The sequence below is a fragment of the Sceloporus occidentalis genome, unplaced genomic scaffold, assembly GCF_023333645.1.
Source record: "Sceloporus occidentalis isolate IW3139 unplaced genomic scaffold, rSceOcc1.0.p SCAF_2, whole genome shotgun sequence".
Taxonomy (NCBI): Eukaryota; Metazoa; Chordata; class Lepidosauria; order Squamata; family Phrynosomatidae; genus Sceloporus; species Sceloporus occidentalis.
In genome coordinates, this window is record NW_028316982.1 from 125,442,380 (window position 1) to 125,462,372 (window position 19,993).

The window sequence follows — 19,993 nt, forward strand, 5'->3', positions numbered from 1 at the left end:
CTGCTAGCTCCACCCCCTAGTGACTCACAGATGTGACTCACTGAAGCTCCAGGTAAAACGCATAGCAAATTTTCACAAGACAAAGACATTCAGCTGACTTGAAAAAGCGTCCTACTAGGAGCATAGGCTTCCTAAGGGAGGATAGCCCCTCCCACAGGGGGGTACGTGTGGGTTTTGTGTTTTTTCCTGCTTACTTAGGAGCAAATGGGAGGACCTTGTCTGCTGGGGAAATGGCCAATATGCCACTTCAAGTGCAGTATGGCCTTGTTTGTCATGTGCCTCAACCCGATGGTCTCAGATGAGGAACAAGCCTAACCTTGCCTGCATGAAAGGGAAGAGATAATAATGTAATTCGTGGCTCTGAACCTAGCCTTGTTCTTAGCTCATGTTTTTCACCCATTCTCTTTACAACATTCCTGACTTTCTGGTAGTTGATGTGGCTTTCTGTAAGCACTGTTTCTGCATCTCTGACTCTGACCAAATGAGCTCTACTATACTGGAATGATATTTAAAAGTCAGAGCAGGTTACTTATCTGGTGCCACTGGCATTGAATGACTTGAACAACTTGCAAGTGTTTATGATGAGTTTGCGGGCCCAATTCAAGGACCCATTCTTGCAGAAGGCATATACATGCTTGATGACCCTGTGGCAGGGTGCACAGTCAGTAAGCAAATATGATGAAGAGTTCTGGTGACTGGCAGTAAATACTTCCTAACTTGTCCAAGAACACCAAGATCCAGTATTCCCAAAACAGGATACACCTGGACATCTTGGAGTGGATACTCTCAAAAGACAACCCTGGCACCCTAATGGAATGAGTCATCTTGAAGGAGAGATGGTCAAGGCTTGACAGTGAAGGCTTGACAGTGAAACCTGTAGTTAAGTGAGGCCACCCAAAAACAACCTGCCAAAATGTGTAGAAAGCAACTGAGAGGGCACAAGAGCAGTACCTATAACTAGGGCTGTACCTGCAATGTGGTAAGAAGGGTCATATCTGGAGAAGGATATGCAGAGAAAGAAAGCATTGGCATCAGGAGGAGCTGCTAAGAAATGTAGCAGCGATGTGAAGACACCAACAGCAGTGTTGGCAACAGCACATCAACCAAAGGATTCAGAGACACCCATGGAGAGTTTGGGAAGCGATCCAGAGTGGGCAGGAAATGATGAGAGCCTGCATTAGATAGCACCAAAAAGTGAACTGGGGATAGTAGATACACTACACTCATAGTGAGTTGTGGACCACCCCCAACCTTCTTTCCAGTCAAACTGAGAAATCATAATAGACTTGGAGGCTGTTTTGTATTCGGGGAGTAGGCAATGCCTCGTCAACCCAGTGGTGACCTCACTGTTAGGGTTGGTGCCTCACCCTAACATTTTGGATAGCCGGATCAATTTTGTCCAAATGCATGGCAATGACATGAGGGAAGGGAGTGTTAAGCACTCAATGGTTTTCCTAGGTGTGGGAAACCTCTGGGAAACCATTCAATTTGTGCTGGCTCCCACCTCTGACTGCTAAAACTGAACTGGCTGAAATTCTCAATCCTTGGGTGCAGTGGAAAAGGAGGAAAATAAGTTTCCTAAATCTTGTCACCTTCCTAAAAAGGGAGTGTTAGCTAAGCGTGGGGAAGCTAACAAGGTGTTGGAGACAATGGGAGAACATAAGAAAAGGGGGACTTGAACATTCATCCTGAAAATGCTGACCTTTTTGCACCTCTACACACACACACACCCTGACTGTGCAAATGAACTTGAACTGTGGAGTCAAACTTCCTAAATCCCAATTGTACTGAATGACCCCCAAGGAAATTGTATCCCTTACGGATTTCACTGACAAAAATTTGACAGTCTCACTAACAGCAACTACAGTGTTTTTCTGTGAAAAGAAAGAGGTTACAATTTGTCATTGACTTTAGAGACTTGAATGCCTTTCCTCAGATTTCCCATTCCCCTCAGGAAAGATCTGTTCCTGGCAACAGGAAGAGTGTTCATCAAACTAGACTTGAGAATGAGAATATTAGAGAGGGGGTGAGTTTAAAGCTGTTTTTAACTGCCCTTTGGGAGCATTTGAGTACCTTTGTATATGTTCAAGTGTCAGTCCTGACAAAAAGTGAACATTTTTGATTTCTGAATAAAGTTTTTGTGTTTATACAAATTAAGCTTGAATTTCTGTACCGAAGTAATCTTGTATATGAGCAGACAGGCGGCACTTAGTAGCCCACTTTGTGTAGGATTGGACTCTGGAGACTTTGAGAAAGTAGAGGAATTTATAATTAGTACAATACTCTGTTCATAATTTTTTATTCTAAAAATGCACTAGACATCTAAATTATACATATCTGAGATATTTTTTGTTTGTTGTTTTTTTTTTTTGCAGTTGTCTAATACCAACTGTACTTAAGAATGGAAGGAGAAAATAACTTTCTGGATTACCTTCTAGGCCTGGAACTAATTCATGGCAGCCACTAGGGGTTGGATGGCTTTTTTTTATCCCACTGCCTCCTATCTGCATTTCTCCAGCCAAGCCAATGGCAGAGAAAATACTGGACCACACTCAGGTAGGGATGATTTGAGGATTTAGTACAATGAACTGGCATTTAGTGAACATACTAGCCTGCCAAAGATGTTCTTCTCTGCTGGTCAATAGATACTTTTCTCTCATCAGAGAGAGAAAGAAGTTTTCTGCTCATTAATAGCCTATTTTGTTATAGCCTTTATAGGGTATGGATCTGCGTACAAGGACACATGTAGGTATTACCTGTTGTGCAGTTTCAATTATTTCCTTTTCCAAGCCCAAAGCAGAGAACCCTTTGAAGATGATATCCTCTGTGGATTCTGGTACTGTGGCTGTTAGTGTTACAGTTAATGATGGCTGCCCAAGGCTGATTAAATCTTCAATGGGAAGCTGTTCAAAGAAATCAAGAATTTAATTATGGTTAAACTGAGTTAAAATTCAAGAAACCAGTTCCTCATCTATTTACCCACATTCATAGAAATGACCCAAGTTATCACTTACTTAAAACCTCTTCTGAGTCACAATTGTTTACTACATAACAAAAAAGAATACCAAAAAATGATCTTTAAATACAAAACAGTTAGAGCTACATTACTTAAGAAAATCTGTTGTGCTTAGTTACAAGTTTTCCCATTTAACTTACTGTTCCAGAGCAACACAGAGTGCACTGATGTTTAAACTCATTTGCAGACAGGTGAGAAGATAATGTTTAGAATGCTTGCCTAACAGATGAACAAATGGTACTAGACACTCAGCTATTATTTTTGAAAGGCATGGACAGTAAAAATGTATGAATAATTATTCCCAAACTGCCTTCATTATAACACTTATACACTACCAATATCAAACAGACAATTAGTTCTTTTTTTTATTCCAACATACATTAATATCCCACCTCACTCTCAATATGGGATCCAAAGCAATTCATAATATAGTCTCAAACTATAGCCGAAACCAATAATAACATTAAAGTTTTAAAAGTATTAAATAAAATCTACTAAAAACAGCACTAATTTAAAGAAACTGGATGGATTTGTGTACACGACCTGTCTGCAATAACCAAGCTTGTCAAAATAAAAAAGATCAGTCAACAGGTCAGCCTCACTCTCTATGGGAGGGAGTACACAGGCAAAAAGGATTAGCCAAAAAGGACCTCTCACATGCCCTTATCAAGCACACTTGTGAATGGGACCAAGATAAAGCCTTCCCCCAAGGATCTCAAAACTCAGGGAAGTATATATGGTTATATTAATCTTTCCTAAAATGGAAGACATATTTCATGTCTTCACCAAATAGCTTCTTTAACTGTTTGTTACACAACAAGATTAAATTCACAAATCTAAGTTATGTTACATCTCAACACCTTGGATAATTTGGCTCTAATGAGCCAGTTGAAATACAAAGGAGTATGTAATTCTTTATTTGTCTTATATTATTATTATTATTATTATTAAACTTTATTTCTAAAGCGCTGTAATTATACACATATAATAATTAATAAAGGCATATAAAAAAGAAATACAAAGGAGTCAGGAAAGATGCATAAATGATTTAAGCGGCTGGTGTAGCCACAGGTGCCACAATGACGGGCTGTATTGTTAAGAGGTGATATGATAGCCCTGTTTAAATATTTGAAGGGATGTCATATTGAGGAGGGAGCAAGCTTGTTTTCTGCAGCTCCAGAGAACAGGACCCAGAACAATGGATGCAAGTTGCAGTAATGAATCCGTTGCTTTATCCAGAATACATTGGCCTGGTACATACCTGTAAAATGGTCCAGAGCAGCAGCGGCTTTTTTTCCTCCACAGGGAAGCCGCAGCCGCCAAACCACACGGCTTTTTTATGTCGTGGTTGCGGCAGAACAAGTGCACCAATGGCACACTGGTTACACAAGCACCGCATGGCACCCTGCAGATACCGTGTGGTGATTGCGTAACAATGGTGGTGCCCATGTGTACAGGGTGCCACCGTTGTGACACCCTTGTCGTGTGCTAGGGTTGAGGGGCGTGTGGGCAGAGCGCCCTGAGGCAACCCTGGCACGTGATGAGGACATGGCAAAGGGCCAGTCTGTACCGGCCCATTATTCACTCAACCATCTCAACATTAGGAGGAACTCCCTGACAGTAAGAGCTGTTCCACAGTGGAATATATGCTGCCTTGGAGTGTGGTGCCATCTCCTTCTTTGGAGGTTTCTAAACAGGGGCTGGATGGCCATCTGTCGAAGGGGGTGCTTTGATTGTGAGTCCCTGCATGGCAGAAGGGGGTTGGACTGGATGGCCCTTGCGGTCTCTTCCAATCTATGCTCTCTGGGGGCCAACAGGAAATGGAGAAACGAGGGAGGGGCATCTGCTACTGGGGCAGGGAGCGTGAAAGCTCCCGAGTGCAGCCAGTCAGGAAAGGATCAGTTGGTCAGGGATTGGGAAGGAGGAGCAGGAGGTGGCAACAGACATTCATCACTGCTTCTGGTAGTATTCCTCCCTTCCCACTTGTGGCATCCTGGGATCTGCAGTTTAGGAGGGGCACTTAGACTTCTCAGCCAGAGCTCTTAGGCCTAAATGAACTACAAACCCCAGAATGCAACAAGAGGCAGACAGAGCAGTTAAAGTGGAAGAGAAGCACTATCAGAAGGAAGTGCAGTAATCTCCTATAATAGCTCCATGTCATGGAATTCTGAAAGGTTTGGAGCTGCAACAAACTACACTTCCCAGAATTCCATAGCACAGCTAGAAATTAGGAAAAAACAAACCATTTGGGTCTCTGTTTTTCCTGAATCGTGATGAAATAAACTATTCCATGACTGACTTTCTTCTCCCCCCCTTTCCCCCCATAAGAGCGTCCTGTGGTGATCTATTATGGCTCCATCTTAAAGAATTCTGAAAGCGCTGGAGCCACAGCAAACTACAATTCCCAGAATTCCATAGTATGTAGCCGTGGCAGCTAAAGCGGTGTCAAACCGGGTTATCTCTGCAGTGTGGGTGCAGCCAGTCCTGCTCCAAACGGAGATGCACTTGCATGATGGAGAAGGAGGAGGCTGAAATGCATGGCGTGTCCTGGAAAAGGGGGGCGACAGAGAGGGCGGCTGGCTACCTCCGGAGGGGCGGGCAGGCAGGGCAGGGCTTCGCGCAGCTCCGCCACCGAGTCCCGCTGCCGCTCGCTGAGGGGAGCCAGGGGCAGAGCGGGATGCTCCCACAGCGCCAGGCGCTCCCCCGCTTCGCCGGACAGCGCCGCCATCCCTCCGCCGCGCAGAAGGTAATCCTCCTCTACCCAAGCCTGGCCCCAGCAGTGACGACACTTCCGTTCCCTCCCACCGGAAGTGGCGGGTCTTGGAAACAGAACGTTGAGGCTGGAGAGGCCACGCCCCCGACGGTGACGCCACTTCCGTTCTCCCCTACCGGAAGTAGCGAGCCTGACCGTGGGGAGGCTTGGGAAGCCAAGCAGGGTGGGCCTTGGCGAGTTCCCGGGAGGGAGACGGCTAACGGAGGCCGGCCGCTGCAAGCTGACACCCAATGTCCCGCTTTTGTCTCAAGGAAGTATGGTCAGCCTACAGAGGCTGCATCCGCACTGAAGAAATAACCCGGCTTGACACCACTTTAGCTTCCACGGCTCAATGTTGTGGGATTCTGGGTAGTGTGGTTTGTTGAGGCCCCTGAGCAGTGGCTCAACAAGCAACATTACCCAGAATTCCATACCATTGAGCCATGGCAGCAAAAGTGGTGTCAAACCGGATTATTTCTTCAGAGCAGATGCAGCCCTAGTCCAACGCTCAAGCTGGCTCAAGACTTAACAGAATCCTTCTACTGCTGGGACGTTTCCTGAGCTGTGGCTGCTGGCACTTCCTGCTCATGGACTTATTGTCTTTGAGGATGGCTGTTTTCTTATCTCAATAAATAACCTGTTTGAGTATCAAGAGACGCTTCTTCGGCTTTTTACATTTGTTTTTTGATGTTGATGTTTTTCCAAACGTAGACTTGCTTCTTATTAATTAGGGTTGTAAAACAACAGGACTATATTTCAGAGCTTTCTCTCTCTATCCACTCTTATCACAAGCCCACCCCTAACCCTTACCCTTTCAAGACCCAGACCTGTCTTCACAGAGACAGCTGTGGTTCTGGAATGGCCTGGGATGCCCAGAAAGAGCCCTGTGCTGCCTTTCCCCCCATTGTCCCTTCAAAATCAATAGATATCTCCTCAGACCCAGACCCTAACCAAGCCCTAGCCCTAACCCTAGCGCTAACCCTGACCCTAACCATAATCCTGTCCCTAACCTTAGCTCTAGCCCTAGCCCTTACCCAAACTCTAACCCTACCCTGACCCTATCCCTAAACCCTAATCCTAACCCTACCCTAGCCCTGTCCTCAACCCTAACCCTGACGCTAACCCTTATCCTACCCTAAACCTAACCCTCACTCTAGTCCTAACCCTAACCTGAACCCCTAGCCCTAACTGTAACCCAAATCCTAAGCTATGGGTCTGGAACAGCCTCGTGATGGCATCTTAGCCCCCCACCAGTCCTTCGAGACCCATACCTGTCTTCTCAGACACAGCTGTGGGTCTGGAACGGCCCGGAATGCAAATAAACAGCCCTATGCCAGCTATTCACCCCGCCATACCTTCAAGTTCCAAAGATGGCTCCTTAGACCCTAACCCTAGCTCTAACCTTAATTCCCCTCACTGGCCCTTCAAGACCCCTACCTGTCTCTTCAGAGACAGCTATTTGGTCTGGAATGGGCCAGGATCCAGAGAAACAGCCCTGTGCCGGCTGTTCCCCCCACTGTCCCTTCAAAATCTATAGATATCTCCTCAGACCCAAACCCAAGCCCTAAACTGAACCCAAGCCATAAACTGAACTCAACGCCTAACCATAGCCCTAACCCCAGCCAAAGCCCTAACCCTAACCCTAGACATAACTAATCTTAACTCTAGCCCTACACCTAACCCATAAACAAAATGCTAGCTGTAATCCTAGCCCTACCACTAACCCTAACTCTAGCACTAACCCTAGACCTAACCATAACCCTAAACCTACACCTAACACTAGCCCAAGCCCTAAGCCTAACCTTAACCCTAAACCTAACCCTAATCCTAAACCAAGCCCTGTTCCTAACCAGAACCTGAACCCTAGCCCAAGCCCTAACCCTTACCCTAGACCTAACCCTAAACCAAGCCCTGTCCCTAACCAGATGATTTGTATCATCCAGGGAGATTATCGCACACGACCTATCTCGTCCCCCTACCCCTGAAATAGGTGGAACAAACTACAGGTGTTACAAGATCCCTATGCATACCAGGTGCCAGTTCTCTTTTCAAAGATGTTCCTGTGGTTGTCCCTTGCTTTTGGTGAGCCTGTCAAAGCCCTGGCTGATTTCTGGAATGAAAAAAGGATTAAGGTGGTGGACACAATTGTCTCTGAGTGTCCCCTCCCATCAATTGAAGCCAAGTGGCCTCCCTGGTTAATTAGCGAGTTGGTGGTGATGGAAGGAAGATATAATACAGTCACCCCTCAGTGTTTGCTGCTTTGACACTCACTGTTTCGATTATTCACGAGGTCAAGGCCACTGCCTGCACACTCATCCTCCCTCCCTCCCAGGCATTTCCCCTGGGGAGGGAAAAAGCCCAAGAGAGAAAGGCTGGGATGGGTGTGTGCACCAATCCTGCTCTTTTCCAGGATGGAGAGCTGCCTCTTTCCCCAAACAGCTGTCTGCTTTGGGAAAGAGTTTGGGGAAAGTGAGCACACACCCCTTCCTCCCATTCCAAGGGTTCAGAGAGCTCTCTGTAGCTCCAAAGGGAAGGAGGGAGCCACAAATGCATGCTCCCCCACCCTTCTAGTGCCTGAGAGAGCTTGCTAGAGCTGTTTGACGCTTCAGAAGGGAGATGAGGGGAGCATGCACTGTATATGGGTTTTATATTTTATATTCCGACTGTATCGTTGCATATCATTATGTTTCTGCTATCGCTCCCCACTTTACACATGAATTTTGACTTTCATGTGCCCCTAACCCCTGTGAATGTCAAGGGTCAACTGTAATTTTAAATATTTTAAAAACTTTATCACTGTTTTCCTGAATCAACAACAGAACTTTATTAGGTCTTACACCACAGGAGAGAGATAATTTCCTAAAAGTAGTTAGCCTATGCAGCCTACCCAATCGACCTGTAACTATTCAGGTTTCAGCAATTATCAGGCTTCTTCATTCAGTATTCTCTGACTCCTGCATGAAAGCAAAGGAGTTAAGCTCCTCTTGCAGCAAGCCCATCTGAGCAATAATTTTACTGAGAGCACCTTTGATGGCCTTTTGTTGGAGTTTAAGTGTATTGTTCTCCTCCCAAAGTATTTTGTTCCCTCCTTGAACAGTCTGAAGGGCCTGCTTTTCTTCCATAAGTACATGGTTCTCTCTCAGGAGAAACAGTACAGTTTGGTTCAGTTTCTGCACAGCTTCAAGTATTTCATTCTCATCTAATAATGAGGAAGTTTGTTGTCTTTCCTTTCCTGTCATGGCACTGTTCTCTTCTTGGATTTCCTGTACAATTCTCACAGCATCAGCTGATGCAGGCTTATTATTGGCTTCCTGGACTATAATCTTTTTAGTTTCCTGGTCTAGGGAGTCTTCTTTCTTAAGGACTGGGGTGAGTTTTCTCTCCTGAGAGAAGACCTTCAGTGGCAAATTCTTTTCCAGAAAGAGTTGAAGGGCTTTTTTCTCTCCTTGGATAAGTTGAATGGCTTTGTTTTCCTTACTGTTCTGGAGTCCTTCTATGAGTGGAAGAGCTACTAAAGGCTTATTTTCCTGCTGGAGGATTTGTTGGAGACTTTCATCATAGATAACCTGAATGCCTTTGTTCTCCATCCTTAGGTACTGGAGTGCCTTATTCTCTTCCCGAAGTGCCCTGTTTTCCACCCGAAGGGCCTTGTTTTCTTCCCAGAGGGCTTTGTTTTCTTCCCAGAGGGTCCAGTCATTATGCATCTTCTTGTTAACATGTTTCTTTTGAGCTTCTGCTGAGGAAGGAAATGCTGATTGAATGCATGTTTCGTTCACCCACTTGCCATCCAGGAAGATAAAGGTGTCATCACTGAGTTTGACCCTTGGTGGGATGCAATCCATCTTTACCTTCCAGTAGATGCATGTGTTGGTTCACAAGAAAGTCTGAAGAGCTGGATTACTGCATGAAAGTGAAGAAATACACATTAAATAATATTCTTTAATAGTTCAATAGCAATATTAGTTATACTAATGCTGAACTCTGAAATCATTGCTATTAAAATAATAGACTGTGAAATACATTAAATCGGTTTTAAAGCATATAAGGAATTGTTTGAAATAATATGAGGATATAAAGCCATTCTCAGGTTGCTATCAGGTAGTATGGATTTAACTACAGTGCGCCTATGCCTTTACTTCCTTTTCCTGAATCCCTTGGATAGTTTTAGTTCTTAGTGAAATAGATTGTGCCTGTGCATAAAATCTGCAGAGCTTCCACATGATCTGAGCTGCTCATTTTGATATCTCACTATCCTCTGAACTTGGGGTCATAGATGGAGGCTGCATTTGGGAGTGCTGTGCTTTTCTCCTGTATGGCATGACACTCTATCCTCCTATGGTTAGTATGAATGCTGGTCAGAAATTAAAGGATGGAGGTGAGAAAGGAAGCCCTGCCAGAAGGATGTTACAGAAATCAAATTGCGAGACCACTAGAGCATTGGCCAGACTCTTGATAGTAGAGGCAGAGAGAAATGGTCAGATTTTGGCAATAAAAAGAATCTACATGCCTTAGCTGTGGTCTGGATCTGGGGGATACATGACACAAACAGGAAAATCGCGGTAGAAAAGACCAGTGCAATAATCTCCACAGACAGGACAAAGGACAGGTTGTTTACCTGTAAGTGTAGATCTTGAAGTGGTCATCTGTGAAATCACACAACCCTGGCCCCTCATCATGTCCTACCTCTCCTTACATCCTGGGCTGCTGCTCTGGTGTCCATGTAACTGAGGGCTTAGGTAGGAAGCAAATTAGTAGGTTGCTCAGAGAGTGAGTGGGGCTGCAGCCAAAAAAATATATATAGTAGTTCTAGAAGTTTTGAAAGGTGCACTCTGCAGGCACAGGAAAACCCATTTGTGTGATTTCATAGAGCTTCTTTTCTTTTGTTCTGTAAGGTAGGACCTGAACCAATAGATTCAAATTACAGGATAGCAGAATTGATGTAAAAGATGTTTGACAGTGCAACAGACTCCCTTGGGAAATGAAGGACTTCTCCTTTATTTGAGGTTCTTAAACAGAAGTTGGATGACCACTTCTCAGGATGTTCTAATGGTGTGGATGAGCAGATAAAATATCTTTTTATAAATGAATCAGATAAATCCATGAATTACTGTCAGCCTTGAGTCTTAACAACTAAGGGTGGTTGTATGTATCTTGAAGCTGATCATTGTCCTACTGCCATCTTGCTCTTTTTTTCCGATAGGCACAATTGGCTATTATCAGTCAGAACTGAACTTGGATGACTTATGAGTATGGTCAAGCTTAGGAAATTCTTAAACTCTTAAATGAAATCTAGTTCATCTAAACTTTATCTAGTTATAGCCTCACCTGGTTTGGCTGCAGCTCAGTGTAGAGTGCTTCTGTTGTTTGGCTAGAGAATGGAGGAAGCTGACATGCCTAGGAAAGGGAATTCAGCTAGCACAACTCAAGGAAATGCTACAAGGGTAGATTAGGGAGCTGTACTTAAAGTATGTAACTAAAATTGGCTGAATTATTGTACTTACTTGCTTTCTCTTTAAAAATTGGTTTGGATAGTTGTCTGATTCTCCTTATGCTTTCAAACACTGAGCTGACATCTGCAAAAGCATGGAACTGGAAGGAAAAGCTGCCACCATTTGTTCTTCCTTCAAGCTGGTTTCTAGTACTGCTTGCTACTACAGAAACACACAGTTCAGAGCCATGCAACAAAAGGATGCCGTGTCAGACCCATTGTGACACTGAAAAAAACAACTTAAGCACAGCCAGAACACAACCAAGGACTTCCCTGAAGGAGAGAGGTATAGTATATTTTAAAATTTGCTTTAATTAAAGATGGATTCGGAATCAAGAGTTTTCCAACAATAGATTCTGAAGGTCATTGTGACATACAGTAGGAATGAGGTTAGAATCTTGGCACCAACAGATCCATGAATTTTTATTTATATATGATTATGTATATTTGTATGTATGTATGTATTGACACACACACATATACATATATAGAAAGAAATTCATTTGAGGTGTAGTGCTGCAGAAGAGTGCTGAGGATAATGTGGACAGACAAAAAGACAAACATATAGATCCCAGAACAGATCAAGCCTGAACTCTCCCTGGAAGCCAAGATGATGAAACCGAAGCTGTCATACTTCGGCCACATCATGAGAAGGCTTGAATCGTTAGAAAAGACAATAATGCTAGGAAAGGTAGAGGGCAGTAGAAAGAGAAGAAGGTTGCATAACAGATGGCTGGACTCAATCAGGGAGCTCATGGGCCTGAGCCTGAAGTACAGGATAGGGGATCTTGGACATATCTCATCCACAGGGTCACCATGAGTCAAGGTCAGCTCAAAGGCAGTTAATAACAACAATGTATGTATGTGTGTCTTGAGAATCTATCAATTACACAGGATTTGTTATTTCTTTTAATAATGGCCTGCTTGACGTCTTCCTCAAATATATCCTGTTCTACTTGCCCCTTGTGCTTATGCTCAATTATATTTTATGAACACAACTTAGATATTGCTCAGTGTCCTAATGACACTGAGTTGAACCTGTAGAGATAGGAGTTGAATATTTTAAATTCTTCACATATGTTTTATGTCTTTCATGATTTTTCTTCTTGTATTCTAAATTGAGGTTATCCCATGAAACCTATTAGTAGTCTCAACTAGAATAGACCCCTTTAATAAATGGAATTTACCCATGTGTTCAAGCGCTAATTCAATGAGTTTACACTTCTTGGACCTAACCAACAAAATTCAGATCCATATGTTTCTTTGCTGCTTTTTTTCCTCAAGCAATTCACTAATCATTCTAAATTTTATTTCTTAATTTGAAATACAGTGCACCTGTGTCATAGGCAGACGCTGAAAGCCGCTAGGGAGCCCACGGGGCACAAGGAGTGGCATGTACCATTAAAAATAATAGGACACGCACCCATGGTACGCGTGAGCCGCCGCACCACCACGCCATGCACAAGCCCCATTATTTTCAATGGGACTCGCTCTTACGCGGGTTTTTTTATGCAGGGGGGCAGAACGGATCCCCCACATAAAAAAGGGCGCACTGTAATTTCATGAAAACTCAGATGCTTTTAAACGTACTACTGTGTTCCTTCTTTATTCTTCTCCCATCTTTTCCTCCTTTTTAATGTTTTAAGTAAAATAAACTAGAGAAAATTGTGTTTATTGTATCCAGCGCTTTTGAAGGAGTGCTCTGTATGCTCTCTTACTGTCAGTGAATTTGTGTTGCTTTTGTAGATCAGATTCAACAAGTAATCAAGAGTGACCTCCTTTTTCTGGACATGTACTACATTTCAAGTTTATGTCCAGGGAGAGGGGTCAAGGAGGAATTCCAAAATCTCATCTCTTCTCCCAGTCGAAGGGCATGGTCCAGGAAGGGAGAGGAAAATAGCAGTCTCTTCCAATTCTATGATTCTATGATTCCTCTATTTTAAACCATAAAAATGTCCTTGTGTCATCCGGTGCCTTAGGAGGCAAGCAACAGGTAGCCCAACAGATTTATTACTGCCACTTCTGCTGCAAAAGGCTTGTTAATTTTCACCAAGCAATAAAAGGCAAAGGTTTGCCCTTTGTCAAGATTGTCTCATCGTGCCCAACTGTAAGGTGTGGTGCTCATCTCTGTTACTAAACCAAGGGAGCCAGTGATGTCAAAGGCAACTCCATGGTCATGTGACCAGCATGTCTAAATGCCTAAGTGCACAGAATGCTGTTACTTTCCCCCCAAAGTGGTACCTATTTGTCTACTTGCACTTTTGCATGCTTTCGAACTGCTAGGTTGGCAGAAGCTGGGGCTAGTGACGAAAGCTCATTCTGTCATATGGCACTTGTGTCTCAAACTGCCAATCTGCTGACCCTACAATCGTCAGAGTCAGCTTCTTAACCGCTAAGTCACCATGCCCCTTGCAATAAATATGACCAAAATGTTTGGCCTGCAATCATACACCCTGATAACTACAGAAAAAACTGTTGAGCATCATTATCTCAGTGTATGGAGGGGAAGTGGTGAGAAGACTGTTGCTGACCATGTAGTGGTTTTGTTATGTGTGTGTTTTTCCCCCCGATGGAGGTGTGGAAAGGAAAGGAGGCTCCGGGTTGTTGAAGCAGATCAGTGGTACCAAGAGAAGGGGGGTGAAAGTGTGCAATTTGGGTTGAGGAAGAAGCAGGAGGGATGAGAGAACAACTGGGAAAACTACAAATGAAAGTATTAATTTAAATGTAGATTCTGTCAAGTGTTTGTTGCTAGTAAAGTATAATGTTAAGCATTTGTTTGGTTCAGAGTTCTATAAGTATATTGCAAGCCAACAAGGTATTTTAATGAAGATAATTTCATCAGAAAACTATGACTGAGTACGCAATAAAATATAGCATATATACCATAATATCTCCCCCTGCCTTTTGGGGCATTAGGCATTTCACTAAGGTAGATCCCTGAGTCACTACTTTAATCATATCACAAATTAATGCATGGAATATATTCAAGGAGTAAAATGGGATTCCATTTTGTTCTGACTGCATGGTGCTGTCAATGGAAAAACAGCAAGCCTAATAATCAGATTAGTAAGAGAGACAAACACAAAATTTTAAATTTAGGTGACAAAAACCAAATTCACAGATACAGTATGGAGGGGCGGTTAAAAGCAGTACATATGTGAAAAAGATGTTGTGATTACTGAAAGAAGGAAGTTTGCAACATGAGCTTTCGTAGACTTATCTGGGGAAGTAGACTTAAGTCTGTGAAAGCTTATGCTGCTAACTTTTTTCTTTCAGTTAGTCTCAGAGGTGCTACAAGATCTCTCTACATACTGATCCCACAGACTAACGTGGCTATATCTTTGAATTCTACCACCTGTGATTACTGTTTATCATAAATTGAACATGGCTGGACAGAGTGACACTGTAAGAAAGAAGGCATTTGTAGCCTACATGAACATAAGTACAGTCGTCCCTTCCCTTACGTGGGGGATCCATTCCATAAGGGAAATTCCTTAATTCCACATATGCTTGAGCCCCATTTAAACTAATGGGACTTGTGCCCGTGGCAGTGTGGTGGCGGCATGTGCCATAGGTGCACGCGCCATTACTCCTTCTGGCACACATGATACAGACGCACTGTAATTAACATTAATTTAACAAGATAAGGGAAGGAAGTAATAGTCTCACTATATTCTGCACTTGATCCAGCTGAAGTTTTAGTAATTCAAGGACATTTCAACTTTGCCCTCCTCCTTTCTGGAGTCTTTTTGTTTCTGCCAGCAGGGTGGTGCTTTGTTTTGTTTTTAAAACTATTTTCTAGGCTTTCTTCTTTTTATTCTCTTTACACCTCTTTTCTGGATGCTTTAAGTTGAATCCGTAGTTCTCTTTCTGTTTCTGCATGTGTGTACAGACACACCTACATATGCCTACACAAGGGAAAGAGAGAGAAAAAGGGAAGAGGCAGTCCACCTCTCCCTATTGCTTTGCAAAACTGATGAGGAAGGAGGGGAGAAGCAGTGGAGAGAGGAGAAGGGAATGGGGGAAGAGATGGTCAGTGTTCTTGCTTTATTTTAAGTGGTCAGACAGAAGACTCCCTTGTGGGGGGAAAGACAGCTGATCTCATTCAGCACAATAGAATCACAGAGTTGGAGGAGAACACAAGGGCCATCTAGTCAAACCCCCTGTCATGCAAGAACTCACAAAGCATCCTGAACAGATGACCATCCAGCCTCTGCTTAAAGACTTCCAAACAAGGAGACTCTGTTACACTCTGAGAGAGTGTGTTCCACTGTCGAACAGCTCTCACTGTCAGGAAGTTCCTCCTAAAGTTAAGGTAGAATCTCTTTTCCTGTAGTTTGAATCTATTGTTCTAGTCTCTGGAGCAACAGAAAACAAGCTTGCTCCATCCTCAATGTGATATCCCTTCAAATACTTAAACAGAGCTATCATATTACCCAAGACTAAACATACCCAGCTCCCTAAGTCTTTCTTCATGAGGCATGGTTTCCAGACCCATCACCATTTTGATGGTCCTCCACCTTGTCAACATCTTTTTTGAATTGTGGTGCCTATTTCTTTTGATGCAATCTAAAATAGCATTGGCCTTTTCAGCTGCCGCATCACACTGTTGACTCATGTTCAACTTGTGGTGTACTTAGACTCCTAGATCCCTTTCACATGTAGACTCCTTAAGCCAGGTGTCCCCCATCCTATTTCTATGCATTTAATTTTTTCTACCTAAGTGCTGTATTTTTCCATGTTGAAATTCATTTTGTTAGTTTTCTAATCTATTCAATTCCAACTTTCTAATCTATTCAAGTCATTTTGAATTTTGATCCTCTCCTCTGTGGTGTTAGCTACTCCTTCTAATTTGGTGTCATCTGCAAATTTGATAAATATGCCCTCTTCAATGACTTCATCCAAGTCATTGATAAAGATGTTGAATAGCACTGGGCCCACGACAGAACCCTGTGGTACCCCACTGGTCACTTCTTTCCAGGATGAAGAGGAGCTATTGCTGAGCACCCTTTGGGTTCAGCAGGTCAACCAATTATAGTAGCTGATCCCCTTGTTGCCTCTTCCACCTTTTGGACAATGAAATTGTCTTTGAGGCAAATGAGGAATTTGCTAGACTTAAATAAGGAATAATTAATAAGAATAATTAATAATTAAAAATTAATTAAATAGTAAATTATTAATAAATAATTAAATAATAAAAATAAAAAATAATAATAAGAAGGAAGAATGTTGTTGTTGTTGTGTGTCTCCAAGTCATTTTTTACTTATGGCAACTCTAAAGTGACCATATCAAGGGGTTTTCTTCACAAGTTATAAAATAATATTTCTTCTCTTTTTCTTATTTCAGAGCTCAGTCTTCTCTATGTATTGGTAATATGTCTAATGGAGAGAACGTTTCAAGGTCTGGTAGCAAAGACCAGTCCCAACCAGAAATAACTGATGCTCCTTCTGTATCTGAGTCAGTGCATCTCAAATGTTCTGGCTTCCTTCTCACTGTGGAAAATGTTAAAAAACTTCAGGAAGAATATCCCGCTACTAAATCCATCCTTACTCGACAGTCAATAGAAGCATATATTAACCAAAGTAATCTGTTTCTGAATGAGAATGAAACTAGTACAGAAGAAAATGAAACCATTTCAATAGATTATCATGGAGAAGATACCTGTGATGATCACAGAGAAAACATTGAAGAAACTTTGAAGAAAGGTAGCTGCAGATTTATGTACCCATTTTTCATTTGGTTCTCTGAGGGCCCATTCCCATTGGTGGCATGCTAGGGTTGCCATATCCTGCCTGTGGGTGGGACTTTCCCGGTTTTGGGCGGGTCCACACGGTCCCGCCCCGGTTTGCCCCCGCCCCCGGGATTTCCCCCACCCCCGGGCTTTGTTGCAAAGTCTGCAACAGTGTGGCGGGGGAAAGAGAGAGGCCTGTGTAGGCTTCTCTCCTTTGGCGGGGGGGGGGCTTCCCTCCGAGGGAGGTAAAGAAGCCTCGCCGAGGCCAGACTTCTTTCCCCGCCTGGGCTCCACCGCCGAAAACGGAGCCCAGGCGGGGAAAGAAAGCCTCCCCTCAGCGAGGATTCTTTCCCCGCCTGGGCTCCGCTGGCAGGGGTGGAGCCCAGGCGGGGAAAGAAAGCCTCCCTGAGGGGAGGATTCCTTCCTCCCCTGGGCTCCGCTGCTGAGAACGGAGCCCAGGCAGGGGAAAAAGCCTTTCCTCTTCTTTCTCCTCATCTTCATCTTCCTCATCTTCTTCCTCCTCTTCTCCTCTTCCTCCCCTTCTTCTTCATCTTCTTCCTCCTCTTCTTCTCCTCCTCCTCTTCTTCCCCTCTTCCTCCCCTTCTTCTTCCTCTTTACTTCCTCTTCTTCTCCTCCTCCTCCCCTTCTTCCCCTCTTCCTCCCCTTCTTCTTCCTCTCTACTTCCTCTTCTTCCTCCTCCTCTTTTTCCCCTCTTCCTCCTCCTCTTCTTCTTCTCCTCTACTTCTTCTCCTCCTCCTCTTCCTCCTCCTCTGCTTCTTCTGCTCTTCCTCCTCCTCTGCTTCTTCCACTCTTCCTCCTCTTCTTCCCCTTCTCCTCCTCTTATTTTTATCTTATTTTTCCTATTCTTTCTCCTTCATTTCTTCTTTCTCCTTCTCCTTCATTTTTCTTCTCCCCCCTTCTTCCTCCTCTTTTGTTGTTGCTGCTGTTCTGTGTGCCTTCAACTCCTTCCCATCTTATGGCAACCTTGGTTATGGAATAAGCAACTGAAATATGTAATAACCTATGTTAAATAGATAACCATGTTAAATGTTAAACCCAAAGGGATTGGTTATGCAATAAGCCTCTGAAATATGCAAGAAGCCATGTCAAATGCCCAGATGTGCTGTTGTGTGTGTTTTGGAATTGGGGGGGGGTGGCCAAAAAGGGAAGTACATTTCTGCCATCTGTCTAGGAATAATGCCAAAATGTCCTCCATTTTGATCATGCCTAAGAAACATGCATTTGTAGTAACATTTTATAAAAAAGCATCGAATTTTTTCGCGTGTCCTCCATTTTAAAAATGTGTCCTACATTTGAAAATGTTGTCCTAAATTTGTCCCAGTTTGGAGGTCCTGACTTATGGCAACCCTAGGCCACATTGGATCCCGGGTCTGCCACAGGGAAAACCCCTTTCCATTTCACACTATGAAAAGGGGGCCTGTTTGGAATCGGGGTTTTCCCTTGGCATGCTTGTCGTTCCCATTGGGGAAGACAAGCAGCCATCCCTTTCCTTCTCCTTCCAGAGATCCAGGGTGGCAGAGGCCGTCCCTCTCCACTGCCACCCTAGGATCACTGCCTCCTCCTCCTCCTTCCCTCCCTTCCTCTCCCGGCCTCCCTGCCTACCTGGTTGCTGGTGGTTGGGGTTTGGCAGCGGCAGCGGCAGCAACAGCAGCCCTCTCCTCTGGTCCTCCTCTTCTTCTTCCTCCTCCTCCATGCTGCTGCCTGGCCTCCTTCTGCTTCTCTGCCCCGGCAGGCCTCTGTACTCGCTTCCTCCATCCTGCGTCCTCCAGGCCAGCTGCCTCTCTCCTTCTGCCTCGGCCTCCTTCTAATGTAGGCCTGCTGTTGCAGGGGCCATTACAGCTTCCCCTGCCATTTCCCTGTCACCGGTGGCAGATGCGAATCCGCCTGTGGTTTCTATTAGGATGGATTGATTTATTTTACAATACATTTATTCATCTCAAAAAACAGTACTTTGGAAGTACTGTCAGGAAACCATGAGGTTTTTGGGTTTGACCCGCGTTTTCCTCTTTGAAATCAATCTGATAAGGATCAGAATCAATTACAAATGGGAACGAGGGTCATTTACCTCATATCCTTCTGTGATGTTTTTCATAGTGGGAATGGGGCCTGAGAGTTTTTGTAGTCTAACTGTCAGAGTATATGATATCTGAAAGATGTGCAAGGGAATCCCCTAATACCTTTTTTAAAGTTCAAAAGTAGTTGGGTGAGAGGGATCAAACCTGGAAGATCTGATTAGAAATCCCATATAACTTTCTCTCAGGAGTATATCACACGGAGCTTTTGGGTGGTTTTCTGACCCAGTTCCAGCACATTTCCAACATGACTGCACTTCCAACGATGCGGTTTCACGTTGTAAAGTGAATGTATTATCAGACGCCATTGATTTCTATGGGAGCGCCTTGTGAGGCACTTCAGCAGTGTTTCCGAAGTGACCCCTCATTTTGGTAAAACCGGTCAAAAAGGGGCTTCACAGAATTCGCTTCCAAGCTCACTTCGATTGCACTTCGAATTGGTCTGATGTGGAAAAGCACTCCGATGCCACCCCGCTTGGCCCCTGCATCCTGCTCCGTCATTCCCCTCCTCCTCCTTCATGCCATCTCGCCCTCTCTGCCACCCTGCAACCCATCCCATCATTCCCATCATCCCCTGCCTTCCCCTGCCTCCCAATCCTGGCCCCAGCGACCTATTCCATCATCCTCTGACTGCCCCTGCCTCCCGATCCTGGCCCCAGTGACCTATTCCACATCCTCTGACTTCCCCTGCCTCCCAATCCTGGCCCCAGAGACCTATTCCATCATCCTCTGACTGCCCCTGCCTCCCAATCCTGACCCCAGCAACGTATCCCATCATCCTCTGACTTCCCCTGCCTCTCAATACTGGCCCCAGCGACCTATTCCATCATCCTCTGACTGCCCCTGCCTCCCAATCCTGGCCCCAGCGACCTATCCCATCATCCTCTGACTGCCCCTGCCTCCCAGTCCTGG

At 44.2% G+C, this 19,993-nt stretch overlaps 3 protein-coding genes across 7 annotated transcripts in view; 1 reads left to right on the forward strand and 2 right to left on the reverse strand.

Annotated features, from left to right (window-relative positions):
• The window catches only part of LOC149318986 (conserved oligomeric Golgi complex subunit 3-like), a 92,067-nt gene extending 86,262 nt beyond the window's left edge, over window positions 1-5,805 (reverse strand). For 2 of the 3 annotated variants that reach the window (XM_089510871.1, XM_089510870.1), the window contains exons 1-2: window positions 5,601-5,805; window positions 2,757-2,903 (exon numbers count right to left, since the gene is read on the reverse strand). In XM_089510871.1, coding sequence (XP_089366997.1) covers window positions 2,757-2,903; window positions 5,601-5,744 — 291 coding nt within the window. In that variant the 5' untranslated portion in view covers window positions 5,745-5,805. Of the gene's footprint in view, window positions 1-2,756; window positions 2,904-5,600 lie in introns of those variants that run through there. The other variant, XM_089510872.1, reaches the window with a different exon arrangement.
• Window positions 5,806-8,584: 2,779 nt separating this feature from the next.
• On the reverse strand, window positions 8,585-18,630 carry CBY2 (chibby family member 2). Of its 3 annotated transcripts, none has more exons than XM_089510873.1 (3): window positions 18,612-18,630; window positions 11,270-11,419; window positions 8,585-9,668 (listed from the first exon to the last, which is right to left on the reverse strand). In XM_089510873.1, the coding sequence occupies exon 3, from the start codon at window positions 9,608-9,610 to the stop codon at window positions 8,702-8,704; it is 909 nt and encodes a 302-aa protein (XP_089366999.1). In that variant the 5' UTR covers window positions 9,611-9,668; window positions 11,270-11,419; window positions 18,612-18,630; the 3' UTR covers window positions 8,585-8,701. The 3 variants fall into 3 exon arrangements, with proteins under 3 accessions (XP_089366999.1, XP_089367001.1, XP_089367000.1); XM_089510875.1 differs by lacking the exon at window positions 18,612-18,630 and adding an exon at window positions 16,919-16,944; XM_089510874.1 differs by lacking the exon at window positions 18,612-18,630 and having other exon boundaries at window positions 11,270-11,516.
• LOC149318988 (uncharacterized) overlaps window positions 16,632-19,993 on the forward strand; it is a 65,099-nt gene continuing 61,737 nt past the window's right edge. The window contains exon 1 of the mRNA XM_089508366.1: window positions 16,632-16,962. Coding sequence (XP_089364492.1) covers window positions 16,632-16,962 — 331 coding nt within the window. The remainder of the gene's footprint in view (window positions 16,963-19,993) is intronic.